The sequence below is a fragment of the Chlorocebus sabaeus genome, chromosome 3 (genome assembly GCF_047675955.1).
Source record: "Chlorocebus sabaeus isolate Y175 chromosome 3, mChlSab1.0.hap1, whole genome shotgun sequence".
NCBI classification, from domain to species: domain Eukaryota; kingdom Metazoa; phylum Chordata; class Mammalia; order Primates; family Cercopithecidae; genus Chlorocebus; species Chlorocebus sabaeus.
In genome coordinates this window covers 20,139,233-20,167,040 of record NC_132906.1, presented here as the reverse complement: position 1 = coordinate 20,167,040, position 27,808 = coordinate 20,139,233, and the positions used below count along the sequence as shown (strand labels likewise).

Here is a 27,808-nt window from a genome sequence, read left to right as displayed (position 1 = left end):
TTTACGGGGTCCTGATAATTTTCCTCTATTGAATTTTCAGGCTCACAGTGAATAGCACTTTTGGTTTTTTAAATTGGTCTTAAATTAAGGGTAACCAGGTTTCTGAAGTTTGGTTTCTATTTTTTCTTCTTTTTTTGTACTTACAAAAATAATACATATTCTTTATATATTTAGCCTCTCAAACTTATCATTTTAATGTACTGATTTAAAAATAAAAATAAAAATGGGCCATTTGGGTGGTTTATTGATTTGAGAGCATAGGCTTGGAAGTTAGATGATTAGAGGCTCAACAGCAACTCTTCCACATGTGGTTGTGTGATTTTGGGCAAATTGCTTATCTTACTGAGGCTCAGTTTCCTGATGTCTACTCTGGGAATAAAAATAGTTTGGTCTCTTTGGGCTAATGTAAGGATGTCATGAGATAATGTGTGGGAAGTACTTCACACAGTGCTCAGTTCTGTCAGCTCAATACCTGTGTATCACTGTATAGTTTAAAAGTAATATTCTGTTGTTTCATTTTTTAAAACAAGAATTAAAAGCAGAACAATAAATTATTTATGACCCTTTAATTCCCACTATTTGAAAAGTCCTACCTATTTTTCTTCACTGAACAGTAAAACATGAGCCTATATACCAGAGTGGGAAGATGAAGATCAGTTAACAGTCAGAATTTGGCTCTTGATATTGAAACCCAGGAAGTCACATTCTCATCGCACTTTGAAAAACAATGGCTCTGTGGACATTCAGGTTGTATATAGCCCAAAGTACTTTGTAAATTTCTTATAAGAGTTTCACAAACTCTTTATAAGTTAAACGTTGGTGCACTCAGTGTGTCCTTTTCAGAACTTCTGCCATCGCCGGAATGGCCTGCCAAGGCTATACAGAACTGGGGCTTGAGGAATAATTTTTCTAAGGTGCAGGTTTTCAAAAGGAAGATCCCTAGAGGTCAAGGTATGGTGTCCAAGTGGTTTTGAAATCTCTCTTATGGTATTGCTATCCTAAGGGTTTGGTGGGTTGGATGCAGTTGGTCTCTTGGCAAAGGTAGCACTTACAATTCAGCAGGTAATAGATTATAGTTTCAGGAGGGTCTTCTAGGTTAAAAGGTTGAAGTTAATGCCTCGCCAGTAACTACAGAGACAGGAAGCATGTTCTAACCTCTGGAGGATTGGGGAGAGCGATTCAGAGTAAAGGGTGAAGTAGAACAGAGGTTTCCTTCTGCTTTATGATGAATGAAGCAGACACTGTGAAAGTGTTTTGGAATTGTCCTAGGGTGCTGTACAAACCTTGGCATAAAATCTAATATTCTATCTCTCGTTTGTTTCCAGTCCTAACGAAAGGAACAAGGCATTAGAGCAAAGAACTAGGCAGTGGGGTGGAAGGAAGGGCAGCTACAGCTCCACAGGTAGATGGTTGGACTCCAGTATCTGGTAAGGATGGACAAGTACACCGATTTTCAAGCCTGTCTAGGACTGGTTCAGGATTCAGCTAGATAGAGCCTTCAAGTTGAAGATCCCCAGGAAGAACAAGGCAGGAGCCATGGGTTGGCACAAACTTTTACTTACCAGTTCTTTTGCAAAAGCCATCTGTGGTCAGCAGATCACACTGTCTTGCCATCTTGTACCCCTATCCTGCCACTCTCCACTTTGGAGAAAGAAGAAATTACAAAGGGAGATTGTATTCAGTATAATTTTCTATGTTTAGCTGGCCCTTTTCATATCAGAAGAGTTTTCTGTTCTTTCATTATAAACCTCTAAGACCATCAGTATTACATTATAATACCAATGTTGAAGGAGCATTTTTTTTGTAAGTAAATTATGCTACACCTGTGTTCATTATGTTATATAGTGGAAAAGTCTAGCTCTCTTAGACTGTCATTTGATGTCCTCCATGATCTAATCCTACTCTACTTTCAGCCTGGCATCTGGTTTCTCCCCGTAAATGCTTGTCCTGAGACAAATTAAACACTCTGTTTCCCAAACATACTTTATTTTCAGTGTTATATTTCAACCTCTAATCTTTGCCTATTCACATTCTCTTAACCTCAGAGTGGCAATGTGGCATCATGGAAAAGGAATAAGTTGGGTACCCAAAGACCTACCTTCTTTTTCAGATTTTTTAACTCTCTGTGATAGTTGAGTAAATTGTTATTGAGTAAATTGATGTGTGTGGTATCAACTGATATGTGATACTGAGTAAATAGTTATTCCTTCTAATTAGGGGCTTTTCTTTTTCTTATCTATAAAATTATAGACTTGGCACAGATACTTTCTAGGGTCTCTCTGGCTGTAATATTCTACAATATGCTTCTGTAATAAAGTCCTCGTGAACACTATGGCTTGAAGGCTTGACTCCACTCTCTGAACTGTGATAGGTCACTTACAGATTTCTTTTGGGATTTAGATTTGTGCGCTTACCCACCATCTCTGTGAAAGAGAGATAAAGAGTCTTCATTATTTTTGTGTCTCCCAGATGCTTTGCATACCATAGACATTCAACAAATACTTGCTAAGTTCATTAGTAGATTTTAGAGGACTATCTGAAATAAATTCCTGGCTGGGCGCAGTGGCTCATGCCTGTAATCCTAGCACTTTGGGAGGCTGAGGTGGGTGGATCAATTGAAGCCTGGAGTTTGAGACCAGCCTGGCCAACATGGCAAAGCCCTGTCTCTGCTTAAAAAAATACAAAAATTAGCCAGGTGGGGTGGCATGTGCTTGTAGTCCCATCTACTTGGGAGGCTGAGACAGGAGAATCACTCGAACCTGAGAGGCGGAGGCTGCAGTGAGCTGAGATCACACCACCACACTCCAGCCTGGGAGACAGAGCAAGACTCTGTCTCAAAAAAAAAAAAAAAAAAAAAAAAAAAAATTAACTAATTAATTAAGTAAATTCCTAATGAGTAGCCAAAATGACTTAGAAGTAATATGAATTTAAAATTTAGGCTCAGTTGGATTGTTTTCAGGGGGTTATAAGACAAATTGAAATTTCTTCTTCTCTGAGCTTGCAGCTGTTTTAAGTGAAGGAGACAAATGAATTAGATAAAATCTAGGGACTACCTACTCAAGAGAGTAAATAGTTAAGTAGTCCATTCAATTGGATATAGTTCTAAAATGACAGGATCAGAGACTGGCAGCATTACCACTAAGACAGAATAATGAAATGCTAATTATTTTTAAATTTCTAATAATAAAGTGCTGATTAGTATTTAGCTAATTAAATTATACATAACTTTGCCTGTGCTTGCATTTACCAGGTCAAGGGGGTGGAAATTGGACCAAGGTGGCTGGTTAAAATCTAAATAGAACTTCTTGAATCCTTTAGCCAACTTCAATTCCTTTCTAATGTGTTTTCATAAGGTAACATCTGTGCTAAGATCTGAGCAATATTCTATGGTTAGACTCTTAGCTGCTTCTGTTTGGTGGGTACAAGGGAGTACAGAGCCACCTGTAGCATTTTTTGGCTAATGCAGTACCCCACAGAGCTGTGCTTTGCTGGGAACTGGCATAGAGTTCATGTGTTCTCTTTCTCTGTGCTGTTCTGAGTGCTGATCATCTAGGAGAGTTATTTATTTGGGAATGTGTATTTTTGCAGTGATAGTAACTCAGGTCCTTCTTCAGTAGCTTTACAAATGCCTTGCTTCATTGGTCAATGGTATTTCATGCTTTTCTTCATATTCGATGCACCTGCTCACCTTCACCCTTATTTCTGTCTTCTGAAACAAGACAATCAAAGAACACAAAGACAGGCAAGTGAAGGTGCAGGTAATAGGTGGAGGACAATTGACTCTGAGCTCTCCTGGGGTAGTGTCAATGGTGTTTTCAGTCAAATGCAAAGTGACAGCCCCCTGTGAAAATGCCTATTTTTAATCACATATTTATTTTTAAAGTAAATTAATCATGTGTAGCAATTGATCAGGCTCCTTTCTTTCTCCTTCTAATGCATTGTCTATAGATATAGGCAGTCTACACAGCCTTCTGTTTGCAAACTAGAAACTGGCTGAACTCTATGAAAGAAATGTTTCAACACTTGAAATTATATCTAGAGATGTTTTACAAGACTGCTCTGTTACCAGTGGCAATGAGGAAATTAAAGAGAATGGGTGCTGATTTTGAGGTATCTGAAAGTTTATCATCTTTATTAAACCCAATCTCACCTTTTTCTTGCAGATATTATCTTTTCTAAGTATCTATGATACTAGAAAGATTTTACATCTGTTGAGAAGCTAAAAACAGCTCCACAAGCACCACTTGTCACAGTAAAATAAAGTAGCCTGCCCATTATTTATAACAAAATTGATTTTTAAAAATCCTTTCTATTTTCTGTGTGAGATTTTATGCCACAGCACATAGTCTTTCCAGTAAATACAGCAGAATTGCTGCCTTTCTGCCAAGTGGGATAGGGTACCGTGAAAATATACATGTTTGAGGGTCACTTAGGGTATAATGCTGTATATTACAGAATCACTTTAGCATGCTGTCACATGCATTACGTTCTACCTACTGTAATTATAACATTATATGTACCTTTCATACTATTAGGAGCTTCATGCTAGTCTTTTTGTGGGGGGGAGGTGGGGTCATAGTATGACTTTCTAGTTAACAAAAAGAGAGATGGCTATTTATTTTCTAGCCAATGATGTTTTTTCTATGCCAGCTGTAGCCCAAGAATAAGTTTCCTGCCTTCCCCACCTTCGCATACCTGGTTTTCTTTTGATGTATAGTGTCATATTCAATTTGATATACAAAATATTTATTGTGAAAATTTGGGGCTATAGAATCAGCCATAAGTGCCGTATTTCTTTTTGTTTAAAAAAGTCCCTGCCGGGTGCAGTGGCTCACGCCTGTAATCCCAGCATTTTGGGAGGCCAAGGTGGGTGGATTGCTTGAGTCCAGGAGTTTCAGACCAGCGCAGGCAATATGGCAAAACCCCATCTCTACAAAAATTACAAAAGCTAGCCAGGTTTGGTGGCATGCACCTGTAGTCCCAGCTCCTCAGGATACATAGGCAGAAGGATTGCTTGAGTCTGGGAAACAGAGGTTGCAATGAACTGAGATTGTGCCATTTCATTCCAGCCTGGGTGACAGAGCAAGACCCTGTCGCAAAAATAAAAATAACAATAATAAAAAGTCCCTAAGACTAAGTCTCTGTTTTTGTGTAAGAATACATGTGTTTTGAGAGACAGTTGCTCTTTATCAGATATTTGAAGGCAAAACATATTTTAGGAATGTTGTGTTCTGAAATGTTCAAGTACCCTTACATAAGAATTATTTTTTAGGCCGGTCGCGGTGACTTAGGCCTGTAATCCCAGCCCTTTGGTAGGCCAAGGTGGGTGATCACCTGAGGTCGGAAGTTTGAGACCAGCCTGGCCAACATGGTGAAACCCTGTCTCTACTAAAAATACAAAAATTAGCCAGATGTGGTGGTACACGCCTGTAATCCCAGCTACTTGGGAAGCTGAGGTGGGAGAAATGTTTGAACCTGGGAAGGGGAGGTTGCAGTAAGCTGAGATCGCAGCACTGTACTCTAGCCTGGGCAATAGAGTGAGACTCCATCTCAAAAAAAAAAAAAAAAGGAATTATTTTTAAATATTCAGTGTTTTGTTTTTAGAAATAAAAATTTGATCTACATATCATAACATCACTTGGTTTCTGATATTAGACAAAATTTCGAAGTAAGTCATCAAAGGTTAATTTATATTTAATGAGACATAATTAATAATTCACAATCATTTCTACATGAATATTGTCTAATAAAATCACTTCCCAGGGTGTGTCAACTTATTTTTTTGTCATTTTAAATCAGCTTTTTATATCACTTTACCAAATAACAGTCTGGTAAAATTTTTATACTTAAGCTTTTCTTGTATTTCCATCCATATTTTTGGCCCTTACTAAAACTCCAATACATTATATATTTCTTATAAAATAAGAAGCCAATTTTGGCTGATTTTCATATAGGATGCCTTCTCTATCCTTTATTTTCATTTTCTTCCTGTTTTTACATTACTGAGTCTGTAGGTACTCATTTCAATTCTGTGACACCTTCTGATCTATCAGCAGTGAGGGATATCCTAGAAAGAATCTCTTAATGTTATTTCTGCTAAAAGGTGAAAGTGGCTCTATCTTGTCTACCAGATAAAATCCCCTTCATAGAGAGACACTCAAAACCATCCACAATCTGGCTCCAAACTCCTTCTATCGTTCTAGTTCTTTCAAACTACAGTTTCTTACTCTTCCTGAGTGCAGTATCCCCTTCCCCTCCCCAGCCATTTTTCATGTTGTTTGCCTCATATGGTGCCTCTTACTCTCATCTTGGCCTGTGAAAATTCTGCCCACTTTCAAGAGCTCAGATGTTTTACTACTATGAGGCTTTCTTTGTCTCTCCCAAATAGAAGTAATCTTATTTTCTTCTGAGCTTTATAGCATTTTCTCACTATGTTGATTCAATTGTCTTTTAAAATTGTTGCGATCCTTGTTTGATTTCATCCATAATTGGTTAAAAGTTTCTTATGAACTAAGATTAAGCATAGTAGTATTTGTATGTCTTGCAGTTTTCAATGTGCTTTTATACCATTTTATTTAGTTCTACATCAACCTTTGAGGTAAAAATTTTTATTTTTCACCTTTCACAAATAAGTAGACCAGTTCAAAAAGGTAAAAATATTTGCTTAAAATCACATAGCTAGTTAGTGTCAAAGTTAGGTATTAGATTTACAAAGCTCATGCTTTTTTCCATCATACCACACTAATTCCTGTACTAGGCAGAACAACAACAACAATAATAATGTAATAACTAACTTTTGTTAAGTGCTTACAATAGGCCAGAGACTATACTTTACATACAAAGTAAAGGACATTTAAAATTTTTCTGTGATGGGAAATTTTTTATATATTCCACAAAAAGTAGAATATGTAATGAACCCCCTTGTATTCATCACTCAACCTCAATGATTAATAAGCATTTTGTCCATCTTGCTTTACCAATTCTCCCAACACTTTTTTGTATATCATCTTTTAATATATTGTTCTTTTGCATATCATTTTTCTTATAGCTGTTTCACCATTTATCTCTAATATGACCACAATTTTATTATTACACCTAACAAATTAACAATAATCCTTTCATATAATCTGATGCTCTGTTTTCAATTTTCCCTAATTATCTTGAAAGTGTTATTTTGACTGAGTACAATGGCTCTCACCTGTAACCCCCAGCACTTCTGGAGGCTGAGGTAGGCGGATGCCTTGATCCCAGAAGTTCCAGACCAGCCTGGGCAATATAGTAAAATCCTGTCTATACAGAAAATACCAAAATTAATTATCTGGGCATGGTGGCATGCACCTGTAGTCCCAGCTACTCAGGAGGCTGAGGTGGGAGGATCACCTGAACCCAGGAGGTGCAGGTTGCAGTGAGCCAAGATTAGGCCACTACACTCCAGCTTGGGCCGTAGAGCAAGATTCTGCCTCAAAAAAAAAAAAAAAAAAAGCTTTGTTTTATAGTTGATTTATTCCAATCAGCATCAAAACAAAGCCTGGTCATTGAATTTAGTTGATGTGCCTCCTAAGTCTCTTTGAAAAAGGAAAGATGTACTCTCCTGTCATCTTTATCCTAAGAAGTATAGACCCATTTTTATGAATATAAACATTTTATTCAGAATTATACCACTATTGATGAATTTCCACTGAGGAAATACTATAAAAGTAACTTTCACTGGGCCAATTTAATTTTTTGATTAATTTATACAATGAAATTATACCATATCAATTTTTTCCAGGATAGAAATGATTCATTCTTTTCTAAGTTTACATAGCATTTGATTTTTTAACTTTTATACACTCCGAAAATCAATAAACATATATTTAATGCCAACTAAGCAAGACTCTATGAACATTTTAAGTGTATAATTCTTTGTATCTCATTCTGTCCATTAATTACAAACTTAATGTGATTAGAAATTCTATTTTTCTCCTGATAGAGGTTTAGTAAATGTTGAATTATTTAACGTTGAGATACTGTGAATATTTTATTGCTAAAATTAAAGAATGTGTAAATTTTGCTAATTAATAATTTGAACTAAGCCCTGGCAGATTGCTACTGTGCACCATCAGAAATATACCATGTTGCTATGACAGCATAATTGTTTAATATCTGTAGAGGCACTGAACAGTTTGTCCAGAAATTTTCTTGCCTGTGTCCCCCAGCTGGTAGTGGCAGCAGGGATTTGATAACTTAGTGTCTAATAGCTCCAGCAGCCTGGGGACCCCAAGGCTGTGAAATACTGGTTTCATCAAATACAGTGGCACTCATTTTTATTTTAAATTATTTTTTGTTCCTTCTCAAACCCCTTAGTTAATGAACTTGCCTGAATTACAACGTGGAAATTCATTGGCATTCCACCACATTCTTTCTGCCAATTTAGTTGGTCTATCCATTGTTTCTTAGTGAATATTTTTTCTTGTATTTATTTTGAATCTGTATTTTGTTCCTGCAGACACACTGATTTTCGCACCCTGCAATATTTGTCATGACTGCTTTGGTTATACCTAATGGCTGACCACATTACCCAAAAGTGAATCTTTGCCATTTATAGCAACGCAGTATTTCAAAGGGAAAATGCAGGGATGTAGATTTTATTATTTTCATGTGAAAAGGAGGTTATGACATTGATAGGGAGGTTTATAGGACTGTGTTTGAGAGTCATGCAAACTAGTAATGTAATTGAAATGTATGTTTTCTAATCTGACTTCTGACTACTATTTGTTGACTGGTACAAGGAACCCATTTGTATGACTGTTTAGGATTATTTACTATTCAGTTTTAATAATTTTTTTTTATTATACTTTAAGTTCTAGGGTACATGTGCACAACCTGCAAGTTTGTTACCTATGTATACATGTGTCATGTTGGTGTGCTGCACCCATTTACCCGTCATTTACATTAAGTACATCTCCTAATGCTATCCCTCCCACTCCCCCCACCCCACGACAGGCCCTGGTGTGTGACATTCCCCACCCTGTGTCCAAGTGTTCTTATTGTTCAGTTCCCACCTATGAGTGAGAACATGCATGTTTGGTTTTCTGTCCTTGCCATAGTTTGCTCAGAGTGATGGTTTCTGGCTTCATCCATGTCCCTTCAAAGGACATGAACTCGTCCTTTTTTATGACTGCATAGTATTCCGTGGTGTATATGTGTCACATTTTGTTAATCTGGTGTATCATTGATGGACATTGGGTTGGTTCCAAGTCTTTGCTATGGTGAATAGTGCTGCAATAAACATACGTGTGCATGTGTCTTTATAGCAGCATGATTTGTAATCCTTTGGGTATATACCCAGTAATGGGATCACTGGGTCAAATGGTATTTCTAGTTCTAGATCCGTGAGGAATTGCTACACTGTCTTCCACGATGGTTGAACTGGTTTACAGTCCCACCAACAGTGTAGAAGTGTTCCTATTTCTCCGCATCCTGTCCAGCACCTGTTGTTTCCTGACTTTTTAATGATCACCATTCTAACTGCTGTGAGATGGTATCTCATTATGGTTTTGATTTGCATTTCTCCGATGACCAGTGATAATGACCATTTTTTCATGTGTCTGTTGGCTACAAAAACGTCTTCTTTTGAGAAGTGTCTGTTCATATCCTTCACCCACTTTTTGATGGGGTTTGATTTTTTCTTGTAAATTTTTTTAAGTTCTTTGTAGATTCTGGATATTAGCCCTTTGTCAGATGGGTAGATTGTAAAAATTTTCCCCCATTCAGTTGCCTGTTCACTCTGATGGTAGTTTCTTGTGCATTGCAGAAGCTCTTTAGTTTATTTGTCAATTTTGGCTTTTGTTGCCATTGCTTTTGGTATTTTCGTCATGAAGTCCTTGCTCATGCCTGTGTCCTGAATGGTATGGCCTAGCTTTTATTCTAGGATTTTTATGGTTTTAGGTCTAACGTTTAAGTTTTTAATCCATCTTGAATTAATTTTTGTATGTGGTGTAAGGAAGGGATCCAGTTTCAGCTCTCTACATGTGGCTAGCCAGTTTGCCCAGTACTATTTCTTAAATAGGGAATCCTTTCCCCATTTCTTGTTTTTGTCAGGTTTGTCAAAGAGCAGGTGGTTGTAGATGTGTGGTATTATTTCTGAGGGCTCTGTTGTGTTCCATTGGTCTATATCTGTTTTGGTACCAGTACCGTGCTGTTTTGGTTACTGTAGCCTTGTAGTATAGTTTGAAGTCAGGTAGCGTGATGCCTCCCTCCAGCTTTGTTCTTTTGGCTTAGGATTGTCTTGGCGACGCAGGGTCTTTTTTGGTTCCATATGAACTTTAAAGTAGTTTTTTCCAATTCTGTGGAGAACGTCATTGGTAGCTTGATGGGGATGGCATTGAATTGATAAATTACTGTGGGCAGTATGGCCATTTTCACGATATTGATTCTTTCTGTCCATGAGCATGGGATGTTCTTCCATTTATTTGTGTCCTCTTTTATTTCGTTGAACAGTGGTTTGTAATTCTCCTTGAAGAGGTCCTTTACATCCCTTGTAAGTTGGATTCCTAGGTATTTAATTCTCTTTGAAGCAATTGTGAATGGGAGTTCACTCATGATTTGGCTTTCTGTTTGTCTATTATTGATGTATAGGAATGCTTGTGATTTTTGCACATTGATTTTGTATCCTGAGACTTTGCTGAAGTTGTTTATCAGCTTAAGGAGATTTTGGGCTGAGACGAGTGGGGTTTGCTAAATACCCAATCATGTCATCTGCAAACAGGGACAATTTGACTTCCTCTTTTCCTAATTGAATACCCTTTATTTCTTTCTCCTGCCTGATTGCCCTGGCCAGAACTTCCAACACTATGTTGAATAAGAGTGGTGAGAGAGGGCATCCCTGTCTTGTGTCAGTTTTCAGAGAGAATGCTTCTAGTTTTTGCCCATTCAGTGTGATATTGGCTGCAGGTTTGTCATAAATAGCTCTTATTATGTTGAGATACGTTCCATCAGTACCTAATTTTTTGAGAGTTTTTATCATGAAGGGCTGTTGAATTTTGTCAAAGGTCTTTTCTGCATCTATTGAGATAATCATGTGGTTTTTGTCTTTGGTTCTGTTTATGTGTTATGTTTATTGATTTGCATATGTTGAACCTGCCTTGCATCCCAGGCATGAAGCCCATTTGAGCATGGTGGATAAGCTTTTTGATGTGCTGTTGGATTCCGTTTGCCAGTATTTTATTGAGGATTTTTGCATTGATGTTCATCAGAGATATTGGTCTGAAATTCTCTTTTTCTGTTTTGTCTCTGCCAGGCTTTGGTATCAATGCTGGCCTCATAAAATGAGTTAGGGAGGATTCCCTCTTTTTCTATCGATTGAAATAGTTTCAGAAGCAATGGTACCAGCTCCTCTTTGTACCTGTGGTAGAATTCGTCTGTGAATCTATCTGGTCCTGGACTTTTTTTGGTTGGTAGGCTCTTAATTATTGCCTCAACTTCAGAGCCTGTTATTGGTCTATTCAGGGGTTCACCTTCTTCTTGGTTTAGTCTTGGGAGGGTGTATGTGTCCAGGAATTTATCTATTTCTTCTAGATTTTTTAGTTTCTTTGCACAGAGGTGTTTATAGTATTTTCTGATGGTAGTTTGTATTTCTGTGGGATTGGTGGTGATATCCCCTTTATCATTTTTTATTGCATTGATTTGATTCTTCTCTCTTTTCTTCTTTATTAGTCTTGCTAGCAGTCTATCAATTTTGTTGATCTTTTCAAAAAACCAGCTCCTAGATTCATTGATTTTTTTTGAAGGTTTTTTTGTGTCTCTATCTCCTTCAGTTCTGCTCTCATGTTAGTTATTTCTTGCCTTCTGCTAGCTTTTGAATGTGTTTGCTCTTGCTTCTCTAGTTCTTTTAATTGTGATGTTAGGGAGTCAATTTTAGATCTTTCCTGCTTTCTCTTGTGGGAATTTAGTGCTATAAATTTCCCTCTACACACTGCTTTGAATGTGTCCCAGAGATTCTGGTATGTTGTATCTTTGTTCTCATTGGTTTCAAAGAACATCTTTTTTTCTGCCTTCATTTCATTATGTACCCAGTAGTCATTCAGGAGCAGGTTGTTCAGTTTCCATGTAGTTGAGCGGTTTTGAGTGAGTTTCTTAATCCTGAGTTCTAGTTTGATTGCACTGTGGTCTGAGAGACAGTTTGTTACAATTTCTGTTCTTTTACATTTGCTGAGGAGGGCTTTAATTCCAACTATGTGGTCAGTTTTGGAATAAGTGTGATGTGGTGCTGAGAAGAATGTATATTCTGTTGATTTGGGGTGGAGAGTTCTGTAGATATCTATTAGGTCTGCTGAGTGCAGAGCTGAGTTCAATTCCTGGATATCCTTGTTAACTTTCTGTCTCATTGATCTGTCTAATGTTGACAGTGGGGTGTTAAAGTCTCCCATTATTATTGTGTGGGAGTCTAAGTCTCTTTGTAGGTCTCTAAGGATTTGCTTTATGAATCTGGGTTCTTCCGTATTGGGTTCATATATATTTAGGATAGTTAGCTGTTCTTGTTGAATTGATCCCTTTACCATTATGTAATGGCCTTCTTTGTCTCTTCTGATCTTTGTTAGTTTAAAGTCTGTTTTATCAGAGACTAGGATTGCAACCCCTGCTTTTTTTTGTTTTCCATTTGCTTGGTAGATCTTCCTCCATCCCTTTATTTTGAGCCTATGTGTGTCTCTGCACATGAGATGGGTCTCCTGAATACAGCACACAGATGGGTCTTAACTCTTTATCCATTTTGCCAGTCAGTGTCTTTTAATTGGATCATTTAGCCCGTTTACATTTAAGGTTAATATTGTTATGTGTGAATTTGATCCTGTCATGATGATGTTAGCTGGTTATTTTGCTCATTAGTTGATGCAGTTTCTTCCTAGCATCGACGGTCTTTACGATTTGGCATGTTTTTGCAATGACTGGTACCAGTTGTTCCTTTCCATGTTTAGTGCTTCCTTTAGGAGTTCTTGTAAGGCAGGCCTTGTGGTGACAAAATCTCTCAGCATTTGCTTGTTTGTAAAGGATTTTATTTCTCCTTCACTTATGAAACTTAGTTTGGCTGGATATGAAATTCTGGGTTGAAAATTCTTTTCTTTAAGAATGTTGAATATTGGCCCCCATTCTCTTCTGGCTTGTAGAGTTTCTGCCAAGAGATCTGCTGTTAGTCTGATGGGCTTCCCTTTATGGGTAACCTGACCTTTCTCTCTGGCTGCCCTTAACATTTTTTCCTTCATTTCAACTTTGTTGAATCTGACAATTGTGTGTCTTGGAGTTGCTCTTCTCAAGGAGTATCTTTGTGGCGTTCTCTGTATTTTCTGAATTTGAATGTTGGCCTGCCTTGCTAGGTTGGAGAAGTTCTCCTGGATAACATCCTGAAGAGTGTTTTTTGACTTGGTTCCGTTCTCCCCGTCACTTTCAGGTACACCAATCAGATGTATGTTTGGTCTTTTCACATAGTCCCATAATTCTTGGAGGTTTTGTTCATTTCTTTTTCCTTTTTTTCTCTACACTTCTCTTCTCACTTCATTTCATTAATTTGATCTTCAATCACTGATACCCTTTCTTCCAGTTGATCAAATCAGCTACTGAAGCTTATGCATGCATCACGTAGTTCTTGTGCCATGGTTTTCAGCTCCATCAGGTCACTTAAGGTCTTCTCTACACTGTTTATTCTATTTAGCCATTTGTGTAATCTTTTTTCAAGGTTTTTAAATTCTTTGTGATGGGTTCGAACATCCTCCTTTATCTTGGAGAAGTTTGTTATTACCAGTCTTCTGAAGCCTTCTTCTCTCAACTTGTCAAAGTCATTCTATGTCCTGCTTTGTTCTGTTGCTGGCAAGGAGCTGCGCTCCTTTGGAGGAGAAGAGGCACTCTGATTTTTCGAATTTTCAGCTTTTCTGCTCTGGTTTCTCCCCATCTTTGTGGTTTTATCTACCTTTGGTCTTTGATGATGGTGACATACAGATGGGGTTTTGGTGTGGATGTCCTTTCTGTTAGTTAGTTTTCCTTCTAACAGTCAGGACCCTCAGCTGCAGATCTGTTGGAGTTTTCTGGAGGTCCACTCCAGATCCTGTATTCCTGGGTATCACCAGTGGAGGCTGCAGAACCGCAAATATTGCAGAACGGCAAATGTTGCTGCCTGATCATTCCTCTGGAAGCTTCGTGTCAGAGGGGCACCCAGTCGTGTGAGGTGTCAGTTGGCCCCTTCTGGGAGTTGCCTTCCAGTTAGGCTACTCAGGGGTCAGGGACCCACTTGAGAAGGCAGTCTGTCTGTTCTCAGATCTCAAACTCTGTGCTGGGAGAACCACTACGGTCTTCAAAGCTGTCAGACTGGGACTTTAAGTCTGCAGAAGTTCCCGCTGCCTTTTGTTCAGCTATGCCCTGCCCTCAGAGGTGGAGTCTACAGAGGCAGGTGGGCCCCCTTGAGCTGTAGTGGGCTCCACTCAGTTCGAGCTTCCTGGCCTCTTTATTTACCTACTCAAGGCTCAGCAATGGTGGGCACCCCTCCCCCGGCCTCGCTGCTGCCTAGTGGTTTGATCTCAGACTGCTGTGCTAGAAGTGAGCAAGGCTCCGTGTGCATGGGACCCTCCGAGCCAGTCGTGGGATAGAATCTCCTGGTGTGCCATTTGCTAAGACCATTGTAAAAGCACAGTATTAGGGTGGGAGTGACCCAATTTTCCAGGTGCCATCTGTCACGGCTTCCCTTGGCTAGGAAAGGGAATTCCCCAACCCCTTGTGCTTCCGGGGTGAGGCAATGCCTCGCCCTGCTTCAGTTCACGGTCCGTGGGCTGCACCCACTGACCTGCACCCACTGTCCGACAAGCCCCAGTGAGATGAACCTGGTACCTCAGTTGGAAATGCAGAACTCACCCATCTTCTGCATTGCTCATGCTGTGAGCTGTAGACTGGAGCTGTTCCAGTTTGGCCATCTTGGACCCTCCCTCATAATTTTTTTCTGATTACAAAAGTAATGTATATGTATTGAGAGAATTTGGAAAATAAGAAATTTCTGGTGATCATTAGCAGTGATTTCTTATTTTGTTATAAGACCAAAGAATATCTTTGTAAAATAGTATTTAGAGATTAGCTTGTCTAAGCCCTCTCTACTCAAATAAGCAAATCTAAGCTCAGATGGTGGTAAAAATTCCCACATGAGAGGGATAGCATAGTGTATTTTTAGGCATTTAAGCAAAGAATTAGAAGGTTCAACATTAGATGGGATTTTTTTAAAGCAATTAAAATTTATTTCTCGGTTTACTATAATGTTAGTTTATTTTGTTATTTTTTATTGTAATTGGTACTTGTTAATGACATTAATGTGGTGACTTTTCTAATAAAGAAATTAGTACCCTATGCAGAGAACATCTCTATTATACAAACTGAACTAACTTGATGAAAATTATTAAAGAATTGGAGGGAACTAAAAGAAGGCCCGCAGTTAACAAGTTTCAGAGAACATGCAAAAAAGCTGAACATTGGCAGTGGCAAATACTCACCTGGAGTCCATTTTTTAAAATTGCTGAAGAAAAGATCTGGATTTGCTTCCTCACTGTTCTCCCTTCTGAACCTTAGATAACGTGCAGGGAGCTCCCAGACATGTGTTGTGGGTGATTTTACAACCTTAAACTGGCTGATTTTTGACTCCATCACATTTAGAGACCCAAATAGGGGGATGATCCTGGCCTCAAGGAACAAGCCTATCTACTGGCCAAGGACCTGGCACATTGCTAGAGTATACTGGTGAGAGAGAGTGGTTTAGGAACCCAAAGGAGGAAATCATTCTAGTGCTGAGAGTTAAAGGAGAGAAAACAATAGGACAGATAGGCAAAGCTTTGGAGAAGTTGGGACATTTCATCAGAAGGCTAAGTGGGGGTAGTGGAAGATGACAGACAGATAGGCAAGGATGAGCTATTGTAGTCAAAAGAGACCACATAAGCAAAGATATGGATGTGGAAGGGTATTTTTTAGGAGACAGTGGCCGAAAGGAACTTGTTTGAGTGTCACAGAGGGTTGATGAGCATGCTTGCAAGTTTATCTGCTGTTGCAGGGATCCCTCAAGGCCTATCACAAACCCTTCAGCCTTCAAGTCCCAACATTTAGTCCAAACCCCATTCCTAGACTAATTTTCTCTTGGCCTGTTTTTCATTCCTTTTTAGCTTTTTTCTCCTACTCCATTTCTTTCTTTCTCTCCTCCTTTGATGGAACATGGATAGAGTTTCGTACATTCTTTATTTTTTTCTTGTCCAGGAAGAAAAGCCCCAAAGTCCCTTTGCTGTAAAGAATTTTATTGCTAATCTCTCTGAGGAAACAGGGTAACTAAAATAATAAACCTGAGGAAGTTATAAGAGTCCCAGAATCCCTCAGAGTTCTTAAAGTCAAGGTCCTTGAGCTTTTCTCTCAGAAACTGGAAGCATGTTTACTTCCTCTCCTTGGTTTGACTCCTGTCTGTGGGGCTTCACGTAATTCCTACTTCTCCTAACCTGGTAGTGAAAGGGCCACCCGACTCCTGCTTCTGCGAAAAGCCTTCTGGCCAGTACGTTGTCATGAAAAGCACAGTCCGGCAGAACAGAATGATAAATGTTAGCATCATTCTCATGAGATTATTTTTACTTTTTAGGATCTCATTCCACAAGTTTCTTCTCTCATTTCGAATTTTCACTTACTAAATATTATTCTCAATAAGAGTTAATGATATAAAAATGTATCTATTTCATGTTGATTTTTACTGAAGGATACAAATTACATATATATTAAGGGAATTTTTACTAGTAAGTAAACATAAGTATGTATAGGAACAAAATGAAAATGTTAGCAGATTTTTTAAGCAGTTGGACATTGGCTGATTACTGTTTACTGAGTTTCCCAGTGAGAAAAATGAGCATGTGTAACTTTATAATGGAAAAATAAGACACTATTTATGTATTTATTCAATTAAAATAATCCAGAGAATTTTCTATTCTAGGCAAAAACTGTGATTAGAAGGAACAAGTCATTATAACTGTTTCATTTTGCTCAAAATATTTACAGAAATTCTTTCCTAGATGATGCTTTCAGCATTTCCTCAAAGGAATTATCAGAGCTTCTTAAATGAAGTAGTAAGCAACTTGATGAGATCTCTGTTTTGGAAAAATAACTAAACAAATTGGGGATTGTCTTGTAAATCTGGAGGTGGGAAACCAAACCAAATTAGGCCCTTTCCGGTAGGCTGGGGAGGGGATGAGCTACCCTTGAGCTGAGACAGTGAATTGGAGAGGAAGGAGCAGATATGGGAAGCAGACACTTCAAAGTAAACATATCCAAAATTAAACTGCCTTTTATAGCTAGACTTCCCTTCCCCACCCAGCTAATTCAGTTCTTCTCCCCTATTTCTTCTGTGACCTGCCACTCTATTGCCCAAGACAGAAACTTTGACTTCGTCATCTCCTCATCCTTAACTCCAGGCCCTCACTAAGTCCTGTTGGTTCCTTTTCCTAAATATCTCTTAAATCTGTTCATTTCTGTCTATCCCATAGTTTGGACCACCATCATCTCCGGCTTGAATTTTAAAGGAATTTCAGACTGCTTTCTTGCTTTCTCTTCTGCTGTCTACCAGATTCCACCGTACCATTCCGTCAAAGCAATTTTCTAAAACTGAAAATCTGATCCTATTATTCCTTTACTTCAGTGGCTTCTTGGTGCTTTGAGGAAACAGTGCTAACTCTTTTAAGTGGCTTCCAGGGCTTTGCCAGACTTAAACCCCACCTACCTTTCCAGCCTAGTTTCTTACCACTCCATTTCTCGCTTTTCTCTAGCTTCTGACTTCTTGCAGACCTGTCCAGCTCTCCAGCTGACTGTTACCCACGAGTCTTGACACATACTGTTCTACCTGTAACACTCCCCTTTTTCATCTTTCCCTGTACCTCTTTAATTCCTTGATATCTCAATCTAAACATAACTGTGCAGTCGGCCTTCCTGAGCCCTTAGGTTAAATCTTCAAGCATCTTGGATTGTCGTATGAGGACACTATCTATTATATGTGTTGTCTGTGTTCCCTACTAGACTGTAAGCTGTGAATATGGTGAGAAACTGTAGCTGTTTTCTTTACTATTATAGCCAGCTCAGCTAGTACAGTGCTGTAATATTAGGTGCTCAAATAATTGATGAGTTAGGCAAGGAAGTGAGAGAGGGAGAAAAGAAGGGAGGGAGGGAGGGAGAAAATGTTGGAAGGGAAAGAGGAATGAAGGAAACAGAAGGAATGGAGGGAAAGAATAAAACTAAAAGTTTTGTAGGTAGGGACTGCAAAGATCCTAATGACATTTTGCATGAGGTCAGAGGGGAAAAAATGAAGCCATCAAAAATATTCTAGCATTCTTTTTTTTTTTTTTTTTGAGATGGAGTCTCGCTCTGTCGCCCAGGCTGGAGTGCAGTGGCCAGATCTCAGCTCACTGCAAGCTCCGCCTCCCGGGTTCACGCCATTCTCCTGCCTCAGCCTCCTGAGTAGCTGGGACTACAGGCGCCCGCCACCTCGCCCGGCTAGTTTTTGTGTTTTTTAGTAGAGACGGGGTTTCACCGTGTTAGCCAGGATGGTCTCGATCTCCTGACCTCGTGATCTGCCCGTCTCGGCCTCCCAAAGTGCTGAGATTACAGGCTTGAGCCACCACGCCCGGCCTCTAGCATTCTTTTATTGAGCAGCTGAGTGTGTGGCAATACTGTTATATGGGGGTTGAAAAGAGATAAAAGTAGGTTTGGGTGGAAGGATAATAAGCATCTGTTTCAGAAGTTCAGTTGATGGTTAAGAATAGGGGATATTGAATGAAGCTTAGAAAAGAAGTGTGAGCTGTATGTGATGACTGAGGTCATGGGAGTGGGTGGTATTTCCCAGAGAGAGAGCGTATGGAGCAAGACAGCTGAGGTTGGGGTTCTGGAGACTCCAACCTTTAAAGAGACACAGCAAAAGAGCTCCTTAGTGGCAGCTGGGACTCAAACTACATTTATGGGACTTGTGACTCCTAAATCATGCCTTGCTCAGAAGGAATTTGAATAAGCATGGCTATTTAATAACTTTAGAGGTGGGAAGGGAGGAGGAACTCCCTGATAGCACATTTTCATGACATTTCTTCCAGGAAATCCTTTGTATTTCTAACATTGTAATGCATTTAGGATGTCTGCTTTTTCTAGGATTGCTGAATTTAACAGAACTAATATATTAACCCAGACATTTTACTCATCTGAAATTCATCTGTTTAAAAATTTATATTTATGGTCACATGCCATTTAAAGTTTACATACCGATTGTAATTTACATACAAATATGCAAATGTGATTTTCCTCCTTTGTGCTTCTATGCTAGGCTTGAAACTATTTTGGGTGAAATCCAATTAGATACTGAAAAGATTCCTAGAAGACGAAATTATCCATTGTTCTAACTTTAGTGAATTTGTCAATTTGACATTCAGCTCTGATAACCTTGAATCTTTTGTAGGTGAAATAATTCACCTTTAAAATTTATCCCACTTTATTTATTTATTTATTTATTTATTTATTTATTTATTTATTTTTACAGGTGGAGTCTTGCTCCATCACCAGGCTGTAATGTAGTGGTGTGATCATGGCTCACTGCAGCCTCAAATTCCTAGGTTCAAGAGATCTTTCCACCTCAGCCTCCCAAGTAGCTAGGACTACAGGCATGTGCCACCATGCCTGGCTAATTTTTGTTTGTTTGTTTTTGTTTTTATAGAGATGGGGCCTCACTGTGTTGCCCAGGCTGATCTGGGACTTCTGGGCTCAAGTGATCATCCCACTTAAGCCACCCAAATCTCTGGGATTGCTGATGTGAGTCATGCCCCTGGCCCGTTCTTCTTTTATAAGTCCATAATTTCAGCATCCTTATTAATATGATCACCACTTAAAATATTTTACCAGAATCTTCACTCTTTTTCCAGTACTTTCCAAACTCCCTGTATTTGTTTATTCACTTGACAAATATTTATTGAACGCACTCTCAGGCACTGTGCTGAGCTCTGGGGATATAGTGATAAGTAAAACAGACATGGTTTCTACCCCCTGTGGCACTCAATCATACCATTTCAATTGATTTGAATTTCTATCCTTGATGCTTGTAGAATGCTTTTCTTCACAAGATGTTTGAGTATGTAGTAAAAATACCAATAAAAATGCCTGCTTCCCTATTGGGCGTCTGCTATTGGTGCTGTATACCATACATTGCCCCAGTCTGCCTAATTATTTCTTTAGGATGGACCTGGAAGTGAGGAAGGAGATAACTTAAGGCCCAGATTACCAAAATCAATTTCAAACTGAAAAAAAGATATTCTATAATGCAGGGACTATAATTATGAGCATCAGAATCATATAGACCTGGATATGAGTCCTGGTTTCACTAGAATTACCTGTATGTGACTGTGTGCACAGTGCTTACCTCTGAGCCTTGGTTTCTTGATTTGTGAGGTTGAAATAATTTTAATCCCTACCTCATGGGACTGTTGTGATGATGAAATGAAATAACCCATGAAAATACTTACCCTACAGCCTGGCACAGTATAGGTTAAATGTCCCTTATCTTAGATACTTGGGACCAGAAGCATTTCACATTTTAGAATATTTGCATATACATACCAGTTGAGCATCCCTAATCTAAAAATCCAAAATCTGAAGTGCTTCAATGAGCATTTCTATTGAGCATAACCTTTGAGCATCTTGTTGGTGCTCAAAAAGTTTCAGAATTTGGAGCATTTTGGGTTTCAGATTTTTGGATTAGTGATGCTCAACCCATATAAGAATCAGTAAGAGTTATTTTTGCTAGCATGTACGATATGAAGTCAGCTTTTAAACTATAACTCTTTCCACACAACCTACTTGTTAAAAGATTTACACACCATTAATTGTATTTCACCTCTAAGTGAAAACTTTCAAATAGGGAAATAGCATGGGGGTGGATTCCATTTTTAACAGTCTGTCTTCTACAAAAGGATGGCAACTCTCAGCATCAGTAAGTGGTAAGGAAATGAGGGCATTTCTAGGAAGAGTACATATAGTTGAGTTTTATTAATACACTAGGTTTCCAAGGTTTTAAAGGACTTTAAAATAGGATAAAAGGAAAAGAAATGAGTGTTTGATTCTAATAGAAAAAGTACAGTATTATATTTACCTTTCTGTAGCTAAAAGTCATAATTCTGAAGAACTGATTAGAGAAACCATTGTTTTATACTTACTTGATCACCTTTGATGGCACCCTTCAAATCTGAAATAGTTAATACTATGGGCATCTGCTGTGATGCCTAGACTTCAGTGTAAATTTACAGAACAGAAAAATCAATAGGTAGGAGGCTAATTTATGGATTTCCTTTCAAATAAGAATGGCTTAGGACTAGTATGTTTAGAAATAAATTTTTTAAACCCTCATGTCGTAGGAGATATTCTGTATATGTTTGCCAGTTTGGTTTTCATGAATGATAAACTAAAACAGTAAAAAGGTAAGAAAGCAGGTTTTGGTAAAGACTTTTCTGGTTTGGCATAAGCTTATCTCCAGAAAATAGCCTCTTTTTGTTTAATGTTTTCTGTGTAATTACAGGGTGTAGGAAAAAACAAGATTGTTGACAGATTCCTTCACCTGCTCAACAGACCCCGAGAATATATTCAGCTACACAGGTAAGACTATTAGACCCACAGCCTCTTAAAAATCTCATTTAATCATTTGTTTCCCTCCTGGTACAATTTGAAAATACTTTCTTAAAGGCCCATTTTATAAACCAGTTTTATTTCTGTTCTTCTTGCTCTTTTCTCTCCTTTAAAGGTAATAAAACCATGCAAAATTTATTTTTAAAGTGACTAATGCTTTATAAACATGAATTAATAGATATTCTGTGGACAGAGAGTGATGAACATTACATTCTAGGAACAGATCTCATCAACATAAAGACTCTTAAGTTAGAAGAAAAACATGTAGGATCTAAGCCTATTCTCTCACAAGCAGCTAAAATAGCTCACAAGGAGAAATAATAAACTATGTGAGTCTCAGGTATGAGATAAGGAACCCAGAAATCTGGAAGGAGTATGTTATTAGCTGTCTCCTTGCCTTCCTTAAAGTTACTTTTTGGGTAATTTTATATGGTTAGAATGCTGGTTCAGCTTTTAATCAAACAGTTTTTCTCAATATGGGTCATTTTTGGCTTTATGAATGAACCTGTTCTAATTTTTAAAAAATAAAATATAAATGACAGACCCACCAAAAACAAAACAGAAAGATAAGTCAAGAAATATATCAAGTAATGAACAACTTAAAGCTAACTTAGATTGTTAGTGTTTTAATCCCAGGAAGTAAAAAATATATAGTATAATACAGCATTGAATTGAGTTATAAGAGTTAGTTTCTGGTTTGGGTCTTTTCACTAAGTGATTATCAGTTCTTGAGAGAGAATTGTAGGAGAATAAAGGGCAGAGTTAGTGGGTCAAAGGAGAAAGAGGAAAGGACCCAGGAAAAGCTGAGATATGGTGAAAAACTGCCTTTTGGGATTTATACCTCTGACCATGACGGTAGTGGTAGCAGATTGACCCTACCACAATAAAAACGGTAAAACTGAACAAAATTCACAAACACTAGGAAAAGAAGAACTACTAGGGATCTTTGACCTGAACAACTACCAGAGCTCCTACATGACCAGGAGCCTTCATTAAATACCCCTGGTATTCAGAAAGGTATTTCATCTTTTAAAGTCTATGTTTAGAAGTAGGACTAATCTAGCCTTAAAGTAAGAGTTACTCCATACCTATCCTTACAAATTTTAAAACTAAGCCCTGATAAAGAAGGATGCTTGCTATTTAATATTATTTTGAAAGTTTTGTCTCATACAAAATGGCTTTAAAAATAAAAATAATGGGTATTTGGGGAGGTAGGGAGGAATACCTTGAAAAAATAAAGGTGATTCAACAGTAAATTGACTTCATACCTGAACAAAACTTAACCAAGAAGACCACAAAATCCAAACACTCAGCAACATAGCATTCATTGAGTCAAGGATTCAATAGGAAATTACTAGACATACACAAAAGCAGAAAAATTGGTCAATAGAAATAGACTGAAAATGACAGGATGATGACAAGGACTATAAAACTGTTGCCATAAACAGATTCAAACATTTAAAGGGAGAAAAATGTGAATGTAATGACAATAATTGGAAATTCTTAGTGTAAAAATGACAACCCTAAAAAAGCAGCTTCACATACACACACATACACAGAAAAATATTTGAAGAGATAATGATAGGAAAATTCTCAAATTTGATAAAAATAATGTCACTAATCCAGGAAGCTCAAAGAACTTTAAGCAGAATAAACAAAAAAAAACCACTACATGGCATATAATCACATTGCTAAAAACCAAGAGAAAAATTTTAAAAATTACCAGAGGAAAAAAGACATATTACCTATAGGGGAACAATCATAAAAATGCTGACTTCTCCTGAGAAATAGATATGAACCACAATTCAATTGAAGTGCCGAAAGAAAAAAAGATCAGTATAGATTAGTATATTTGACAAAAATATTCTTCAGAAGGCAAAATAATGACATTTTCAGACAAAAACTGAGTGTTTTTTATCAGCAGACCTGTATAATACAAAAAAATAAAATTACAATTCAGAATTTCCTATGAACATAGATGCAAAAATTTTTAACAAATGTTAACAAATCAAATTCAACAATATATAAAAAGGATAATATGTCATAACTAAGGAGGTTTTATCTCAGGAATGTAAGGCTGGCTTACCATTTAAAAATCAAATAATATAACACATTTACAGAATAAATAAAAAACCATATGATCCTCTAATTGCCGTCAGAAAAATCATTTAAGAAAATTCAATATCCATTCATGATAAAACATCACATAAACTACAAATATCAGGAAACTTCCACAATCAAATAAGAGGCATCTATAAAAAGCCTATAGCTAACTTCATATTTAAAAATGAAAAACTAATATTTTTCTCATGATTAGGAGAAAAGACAAGAATATTAACTACTCATATTATGCTGGAGGTGCCAGCTAGCACAATAAAGCAAGAAACCTTAATAAATGGCATACATTTTATTTATAGATGACACAATTGCATGAATGTGTATATAAAAAATCTTAAGAAACATATAAAAAAGGTATTAGAACTAACAACCAAGTTAAGCAAGGTCATAAGATACAAGGAAAATGTACAAAAATCAATTGTATTCCATATATAATATATTCCATATATATATATATGCTAGTATATATAGCAATGGGAAAAAATTTAAAAATACTGTTTACAGTAGTGTAGCGAATATATTTAGGAATAAATTAATTTAATATAATATATGCAAATTTTGAATTTGCTATTGTTAATAGTGTGTAACGAGGTCAACAGACACCGTTATTTCTTCAGATACTTCTAACTTGCTGTTTGAAATGGAACTGAAGGTTATCTGTTTCATACTCATGAGATGATGAGCTTCTGTCATAGTAAATTCTTCCCCTTATCTTCATCTACCTCAACATCCCCCTCAATATCCTCAGTATCTGTGCCATATAGTGTTCATTCTACATTATTTGGAAATAGAAAGTATTCTTCTTTGTTGTTTACAATACATTTTTAATCCTGATTTTCTGCTACCATCATTTCTGCCAGTATTAGAGAATTCTAGTTACAAAGCTAGATCCATGAATTTGCCAAGCTAAATATAATTGCTCTCAATATGTTAGGCATTAAATGTTAAGAATTTGTTCCCTAGAAAGCCCTCTTCTCATTGTCATATTACTTGTCCCTCACATTCCCACTTGAAACTTTCCGGGTTTCTTTCTTCTATCACCCATCATTTCATTTCCCAAATTTTATATAGGTCAACTACATATTTCAGAAAATTTCTAAGCTTTTCAAGTGCTTTAAGAATATAGGTTTTTACATGTTCTCTCTTATAAGTGGGAGCTAAACATTGAGTATTCATGGACATAAAGATGGCAACAATAGATAGTGGGGACTGCTAAAGGGCAGAGAGAAGGAGGGGAGCAAAGATTGAAAACTAACATTGGTTACTATGTTTACTATGTAGGTGGCAGGATCAGTCATACCCTAAACCTCAGGATCACACAATATAGCCATGTAACAAACCTGTACATGTACCCCCTACATCTAAAATAAAGGTTGTAATTATTTTTTAAAAAGAAGACTAATACTGGTTTTTTTATTCAGCTTCATCCAAATTTTTACCACACTATTTTTATATCTTCTCATGGCTCTTTGTATGAATGATGTATTATATAAACTTAGGACTTTCAACTCAAAAAATTTTTAAATATTTGTCATATTAAAACTACAGGGCTGTGTATTATAGGAGATATAGGAAGAAATAAGAAACATAATCCTACAGGAGCTGTAATTACTTGTAATTATTTCGATCTTCTATGTTCCCCTGAAACACTTTTTTTTTCCCCTCTCCTTTAAGCTATTCAATTAGTTTTTCCTCTCACATGGATAAAGTTGGAAATATAATGAAAGAATCAGAATTTTCAACTAGTTTACTAGTTCTCACTTGAATAATTTCTATTTGTAACATATCATAGTTCCAATTTTTGAGTTACAGGGCACCTAGCAAGACCAGTATTTTGTATTTAAGGATGATAAGTGAGCATTGCAGTTCATTCTTAGCAGAATTTGTGCTGTTTTGATTGCATAGTGTTTACCTCCTACTGTAGACTGAGGGTTCCTTTAAAAATATTTTATTACTTGACAATTTTAATGTATATACAGATGCTACTTAAGCGTATAGTATCAATTTAGAGCAAAACAAATGAATTTAAATTTAATATTTTAAAATAATCAAGGAAAAAAACCTTTTTTTCTTAAAGATGGCTTCAAAAGTTGAAATTGTCATTGAAATTTATACTCAGAAAAGAGGAAGTCACTTTTTATGAGAATCACTTCACCATGGAGATGTATATACAGATGCCATATAAGTATATACTATCAATTTAAAGTGAAAACAAGTGAATTTAAATTTAATATTTTACAATAATCAAGCAGAAAACTGATTTTTTTCTTAAGGATGGCTTTAGAAATTAAACTCAGCTCCCAATATAATACCCTAGGAGAAAGAAAGTCATTTTACATGAGAGTTTCTTCATATCATGAGGGCAGTTTCTCCATCCCTTTATTTTGAACAAGAAAATATATGTTTAGAAAGATATATTAGGCTGAACTGCCTCAGTCAATTCTAATTTTAGATTATGGTCGTTTCTTAACACAACCAGCAAAAAAGGAGACAATGAAATATAACAAGTATTAGTAATTATTTCTAGGTGTATGTTACCACCATTATCTTTATAAGTAGGCTTTTTAGTTGCAGATTCATTATGTTTATTAGACATAGGATGTTCTGATAAATGATGTTTTAGGATCTGTTCCCTCTAATTATTGGCATAAAGTTATTTAGAATATCATCTTATGATATTTTAATGTCCTTAGGCTCAGTATTGATATTCCCATTTTTATGCCTGGTATTGGCTGTTTGCCTTCACAATCAGTTTTGCCAGGGGGTTATCAATATTATTGGTCAAAGAACTAACTTTTGGCATTGTTGAAACTCTCTTTTGTATGTTTTGTTTCTATTTCAGTAATTTCTGATTTTATCTTTCTTATACTCTTCATTTTGTTTTTGTTCGATTTCACGTGTTCTTTTTTAAAACTTTTTGATGTGAATGCCTAAATTATTGATTTTCAATCTTTAATTTATAATATGCTCATTTGAAGCTAAATATATATAAGCTATATATTTTGAAGACCCCTTTCTTTGGGTCTCAATTCTTTCATCTCTGACTAAGAGGAGCAGTTGAGGTCATTTATATAAGAATATCTTTCTTAGCTCTGTATTTGAATATCTTTCATTGGGCAAAAAGAAGACAGTATTCACGATGCTTTTAAAAGTTTAAAGGATTAGAGATACTATGCCTTACTTTCTGCCTAGAATGTCTATAATACTAACCATTTGTTAGAAAATAACAAATGATCCATAAATTGTAAAGAGTTGCATGCTGCTAATTTATATTCTATAGTAATTCTGACATTGGCTAGATAAAAGTATAGCTATGTTATCTATGAAAATAAATCATAAAAAAATATAATAAAAAATTCAAAGCTAAATATTTATATTTTATAGTACCCATTACTATATTATTGATTAATAATAGTATTACAAATAAAATATCTATTCATTTTAACAAGGGCCCTAAGTATCTCCAACAATATTGGTTATTTACTGTGTAAAGTTGGAAGTGAAATGTCTCAATTTCTGTTTAAAATACATACATTACCCAGTTAAAATGGCTTTTATCCAAAAGTCAGTCAATAGCAAATGCTGGTGAAGATGTGGAGAAAAGGGAACCCTTGCATGCTGTTAGTGGAAATGTAAATTAGTACAACCACTATGGAGAACAGTTTGGAAGTTCCTCAAAAAACTAAAGATTGAGCTACCATAGGATCCAGCAATCCCACTGCTGGGTATATACCCAAAAGAAAGGAAATCAGTATATTGAAGAGATATCTGCACTCCTATGTTTATTGCAGCATTGTTTACAATAGCCAAGATTTGGAAGAAGCAACCTAAGGGTCCATCAACAGATGAATGGAAAAAGAAAATGTGATATATTTACACAATAGAGTACTATTCAGCCATCAAAAAAGAATGAGATCCTGTCATTTGCAAAAACATGGGTGGAACTGGAGGTCATTATGTTAAGTGAAATAAGCCAGGCACAGAAAGACAAACTTCACGTTTTCACTCA

General features: G+C 36.8%; 1 protein-coding gene across 2 annotated transcripts in view; it reads left to right on the top strand.

The window, feature by feature from the left end:
- The window catches only part of VWA8 (von Willebrand factor A domain containing 8), a 381,976-nt gene that overhangs the window by 174,758 nt on the left and 179,410 nt on the right, over nt 1-27,808 (top strand). For both annotated transcript variants that reach the window (XM_007960236.3, XM_073013736.1), the window contains exon 21: nt 21,575-21,651. In XM_007960236.3, coding sequence (XP_007958427.3) covers nt 21,575-21,651 — 77 coding nt within the window. The remainder of the gene's footprint in view (nt 1-21,574; nt 21,652-27,808) is intronic.